General features: G+C 49.4%; 1 protein-coding gene across 1 annotated transcript; it reads left to right on the top strand.

The window, feature by feature from the left end:
• Nucleotides 1-3888: 3888 nt before the first annotated feature.
• Nucleotides 3889-4491, top strand: LOC106442618. Its single transcript, XM_013884280.1, has one exon. The coding sequence runs from the start codon at nucleotides 3889-3891 to the stop codon at nucleotides 4489-4491; it is 603 nt and encodes a 200-aa protein (XP_013739734.1).
• Nucleotides 4492-6000: the final 1509 nt, after the last annotated feature.

Consider the following 6000-nt stretch of genomic DNA (forward strand, 5'->3'; position numbering starts at 1 on the left):
TAAGAACCCTAATTCTAGCCGTCTAGCTCTAGTCTCTAAGACTTGAAGTGTCGATCCCTTGCTTTAGGGTTTAGGTTCCCTTTATATAGTCTTCTTAAGGTGGGCCTTAGTCGGTTGGAATAGGTTAAACTCTTCTATATTCGGAAATATGGCAGGTTCTGCTTATCGGAAGTTTTCCTTTTCCCGGGGGAAGGGTGCGGTCCCTGGGACCGGACCCAGAGTACTTCGTAGTAAGGAACCGGCGTACCTCCTAGCGGGGACCCAAAGGCCGGTGTTCTTCCTGGGGTCTGGAGAAATTCAATACCTGAATATTTTTCCCCAACACCTAGCTCCTTGTGGATTTGATCCCTAAGTACTACAATTGAACCTGTTATTTGAGAGAGTAAAATCACTCCTTAGGGTAATTTGAGTGATACCAAATTTGGTGCCGTTACCGGGGAGGTTTGATTGCCTATTAGATTTGATTCTTGTTAAGTTTAAAACCAATTTCTGACAAAAATTTTTCCCTTGGATTTTCAGGTACATGCCCAGCAGTACCAGAAGCAACAAGGAAACTAAACTGCTATTCTCACCAGATCCTGCAAGCTTGGAGCGTTCAATCCGCAAAGAAGCGTGCTCCTCATCGATCGACAACAACACTTGTTCGTCGCTCGATTTTTTTCAGCCACCGTCGACTCAGGCACTAGTCCCGTCGACCGACACTCGCTCACAACCGTCGACCGCCACTCGCTCACAACCGTCGACCGAAGACACTCATCTTCCGTCGCCCGCTATTTTACATCCGACATCGATCGATACTTAAGTCAGAACATCGATCGATACTGAGCCGCGAGACATGGTTGCGACTTTGATTCTTGTACGTGATGAGAGAGGAGACCTGCATGACCAGGAGTGTCAACGACGTAATGCAGCAGGTGAGAGGATAGATGCTCAGGGAGCTGCAATCCATGAGTCCGATACTGATGCTACAGGCACTACTCTACCTGTAGATGTGGCAGACTGACACAGATCATTGGCTCACTACAACCGTCTGGATCAGTTCTACACCAACAGATCAGCCATTTGTCCTCCAATTCTGCAGAGGAATTTTGAGTTGAAGCCGCTGTACTACACACTTGTGGGACAGACACCCTACTATGGGTTATCTCACGAGCATCCTATAGACAATCTGGAGAGGTTCGAGGATCTTATATCTGCTATTAAAGTCGAGGGAGTCTCTGAAGACTACCTCCTATGCAAGCTCTTCAAGTACTCACTTGCTGGAGATGCTTCGCATTGGCTTAAGAAGCTACCACCAGGATCCCTGACATCCTTGAGCGACATCAAGAATGCATTCTTATGCAATTTCTTTGATGAAGCACATGCTGAAGACTTGAGGAGCAAGATTGCTACATTCACTAAGGGGCCTGAAGAATCATTTAGAAGCTCTTGGATCAGATTCAAGTCTTATCAGAGAGACTGTCCAAACCATGGATTCAATGAAGTACAACTGATCAGTACTTTCTACTAAGGCACCACGGTGCAGTACCAGATGGTTCTTGATGCTTCCAGCAATGGGAACTTCAACACCAGGAATCCAGAGGAGGCTGTGAAAGTTATTAAGAACTTAGCATCTAGGAGCAGCACCAAGAACACTAACTTTGAGAGGAAGAGATCTGCCACCATCCTTGGGAATGATCAGATGGACGAAGTGAAGGCAAAGCTGGACAGTGTTCACAAGCTTTTCAGGAAGCATGTCTGTTTGGTTGAAGATGCAGAGATTGTAGACACAGAGAGTAGAGCAGAGGAAGAAGAAGATGTGAACTTCATCAGTGGAACTGGATTCCAAGGTTCTAGAAACCAGGGTGGAAACATAAACTCCTATAGAAATAGGGGTAATTTCAACCAGATTCCACAGCACCAGAAACCCTACAGCAACAGCTGTTGAGGAAAAATACTCAGGTATTAAATTCCTTCAGACCCCAGGCAGGACACCGGCCTCTGGGTCCCCGCTAGGAGGCACCCTGATTCCCCGCTATGAAGTATTTTGGGCCCGGTCCCAGGGACGGCCCCCTTCCCACGAGAAAAGGAAAACTTCCGATAAGGAGAAACTTCCATATTTTCAAATATGGAAGAGTTTAACCTACTCCATCCGACTAAGTCCCGCCTTAAGAAGACTATATAAAGGGAACCTAAACCATAAAGAAAGGGATCGACACTTCGAGACTTAGAGATTAGAGCTAGGCGGCCAGAACTAGGGTTCTTACTCAAAACTGTTGTAGTTCTAGCTCTTTGATCTAATAAAACGTGTCTTTCTACTTTCTTACTTGCAAATCAATACAACTACCCACGAAATCTAAGCCTTGTCTATCGTTCTGTGGTACTCACAAAGATCCTACACAAAATCCCCTAACATTTTGGCGCTAGAAGGAGGGGAGTAATCTAAATTACGTGATAATGACGGTGAACGAGCAGGACGAGCTACCCGAAGCTACCCGAAGAGAAGCCGAACTCATAGGCAAATAGATGGTCTGCAAAGTTAAGAAACCGGGTTCCATAAAACTTGGGAGGAGGCTAATCCCGAGCTCTCCTCGGAATTCCAGAGCTTGAAGGAGAAACTCAAAGAACACTCCAAACAACTGTAGTAGAGCGCCGGGAAGCTCATCCAGCTCGAATCGGAGAATCTTAAACTCCGTGACGAGAACCAAGCCCTCAACACGGCGAGTAACAAGAAGCGTCGATTCCGGGCTCAGGTCCGCCCTATGCTGACTCTGGAGACACCCAACTCCGGAACCGGTGCGAATCTCCCACCTACGGCGTCTGGAGGAGACACATCAACGCGCGAGAAGGCTAAGGATGCCAAGACCTACGACGTGGAAGACAGCGAAACTGAGCCGGAACCCGATAAGGAAGCACCTGATGGAGCTACGAAAGCAGAGTCTACCATGGTTGCTTACTTGGAACAGATGTTCTCCAAGAGGCTCGATGCCATGCAGTCCATGGTAGAGAGGCTCCCAGGAGTAGCTCCCCCCATCCGGAAGAGCAACTCCGACTCTTATGCCGATACTCCTTTAACGGATGAGATCACCTTGATCGAGATGCCCAGGAAGTTCTCCTTCCCCAACATAAAGGTGTATGATGGCACCACTGATCCGGACGACCACGTCGCCCAATACAGACAAAGGATGCTCGCCGTAGCACTCCAAAAGGAGTTGCGTGAACCTACCATGTGCAAAGGGTTTGGCTCCACCCTGACCGGACCCGCTCTGCAATGGTACATCAACCTACCCTCCAGGTCCATAGCCTCCTTTGCGATTCTCAGCGATAAGTTCGTGGAACAATTCGCCAGCAGCAGGGATCTAGAGAAAACCTCTGATGGCCTCTACGAAATCCTCCAGCACAGGGCGGAACCCCTTCGAGGCTACATAGCACGCTTCAATCAAGATAAGGTGGCTATTTCGGAATGCAGCACCCCCACTGCTATCTCTGCTTTCAAAAGGTGGTTATTTCCGAATGCAGAATACCCACTGCTATCTATCCCTACTCCCCGGCGGGGATCTCTATAAGGAGTTAACCAAATACCAGTGCAAAACCATGGAAGACGTCCTATCTCGAGCCTAGGCGCATGTCAAATGGGAAGAATATGTCGCCTTCCGCGCTAAGGCGCAACAAAAGCAGGATCCCAAGACGATGAGATCAGACCGAACCGAGCGAGACGAGAAACCCTCTCAAAGACCACCCAGGGACTCCGGAAATAGAAACCAGTGCAGATACCAGAACCTGCCGATCGAGAATGCAGAAGGGATGGCAGTGTCCACATGACCAGACATCTCGCACCTCTCCATCTCAAGGCCGGAGCTGATCAATGTTCTGAGGCAGATGGGCCAACAGGTCTAGTGGCCTCATAAGATGAAAGCACCCGACTCTTTCCGGAACCCTTGTTTCTGGTGCGACTTCCACCGAGACCACGGTCACAAAACGGAGGACTGCATCGCACTAAAGATCGAGGTCAATGAGCTTCTTAAGAAAGGACACCTCAGGGAGTTCCTTTCCGAGAAGGCCAAGAGCCACCTAAGCAAGGAGACAACGGGAAAGGCCACTAAAGCTGCTCCCGTCTCGCCACCTCGGCAGGACCGAGTGATTCATGTCATATCAGGCGGTTCGAAGATCAGCGGCATAAGCCACGCAGACACGAAGAAAAGCACCAAGAATGCCAAGCACGGCCTAGAGGCAGCCAAGCCAAAACGCCTACTCCTAGGTACAGACGAAATAAGTTTCACAGCCAAGGAGCAGGAGAAAGTTCTCACCCTGCATCACGACGCCCTGGTCATTTCGCTCAATGTAGCGAATTGCCTGGTGAAAAGGATACTGGTAGATAATGGAAGCTCCGACAACAGCATCTTCCAGGCCGCGTACAAGGATCTGGGGCTGGAGGAAAGCGCTCTAACTCGAATGATAACCTCGCTTATAGAGGGTTCAGCGGAGAAGTCAAACAAACAGCCGGAGAGGTGACCCTCCCCGTATACGCTAAAGGGATCAACATGTCAATCAACTTCCTCGTTGTTGACTGTGACTCGTCCTACAATATGATCCTATGACAGCCCTAGAGTCACGGCATGGGAGCCGTCCCTTCGACTCTTCACCAAATGGTGAAATTCCCTACACCCTGGGGAATAAAGGCGATCAGAGGAGATCAGGAGTATTCCCGCTCCTGCTGCAAGACTAGTCTGAAGGGAAAGACCAAGGTCTTATAGCAATTACAGAGTAAGCCTCCGGCTCATTACACTGAGGAACCAAAGGTAGAGGAAATGGATGATGTGCCACTAATCAAAGGAGATCAGACCCGACATCTCAAGATCGGCTCCAAGCTGACCGAAGGATTGAGGAGGAGATTAATAGATTTCCTCATGTCCAGCTCTGACTGCTTCGCTTGGTCCCATGCAGATATGCCTGGGATCGACCCGGAGATCATCATGCATAAGCTGTAGGTGGATCCCCTACATCAACCCGTCAGACAAAACAGAAGGAAGTTTGCTCCCGAAAGGGTTGCAATCATCAACGATGAAGTCAAAAGCCTGCTCGGCGCGGGATTCACTCGTGAGGTGAAATATCCAGAATGGATGCCCAACGTCATCGTGGTTAAGAAAAAGAACGGGAAGTGGAGAGTCTGCATAGACTTCACGGACCTCAACAAGTCCTGTCCAAAGGACCCCTTCCCGCTACCTCATATCGACAAGCTGGTGGATGCTACCGCGGGGCATCAGCTGATAGCTTCATGGACGCGTTTTCTGGCAATAATCAAATACTTATGCATCCAGAAGACTAGGAGAAAACATCCTTCATGACGTCCAGAGGGATCTACTGCTACAAGGTCATGCCCTTCGGCCTAAAGAATGCAAGATCAACCTACCAATGTCTGGTGAACATGATGTTTGCAGACCAGATTGGGCGAACCATGGAGGTCTACATTAACGACATGCTGGTCAAGTCCCTGGAGGCCGAGGACCACATATCTCACCTACAACAAGCGTTCTCCACCCTCCGGAAGTATAACATAAAGCTCAACCCAGCTAAATGCTCATTCAGGGTCAGTTCTGGTGAGTTCCTTGGGTACATTGTAACCCACCGGGGCATCGAGGCCAACCTGGAGCAAATCCGGGCTATTCATTCAATCCCTTCCCCGAAGAACGTCAAGGAGGTCCAAAAGCTTACGGGAAGAATGGCGGCCCTGAGCAGGTTCATCTCCAGACTCTCCGACAAATCTCATGCCTTCTTCGGAACCCTCAAAAATCCAAAGGACTTCCAGTGGACAGAAGAATGCGAATCCGCTCTCCATGAGCCTTACTACTCGGTGTATCTCACCACTCCTCCTCTCCTATCCAAGCCACTACTCGGTGAGGTCCTGCTGCTATATCTAGCAGTCTTCGAACACGCCGTGAGCGCCGTCCTAGTCTGCGAGGAGGGAAGAAAGAAGCTACCAGTCTATTACATAAGTAAGGCTCTCCTGGACGCGGAAACCCG

Source organism: Brassica napus, chromosome C2 (assembly GCF_020379485.1).
Source record: "Brassica napus cultivar Da-Ae chromosome C2, Da-Ae, whole genome shotgun sequence".
NCBI classification, from domain to species: Eukaryota; Viridiplantae; Streptophyta; class Magnoliopsida; order Brassicales; family Brassicaceae; genus Brassica; species Brassica napus.

Excerpts from the sequence above, each read along its gene's own strand:
- LOC106442618 (XM_013884280.1), top strand. The coding sequence starts at position 3,889 with ATGAAAGCACCCGACTCTTTCCGGAACCCTTGTTTCTGGTGCGACTTC.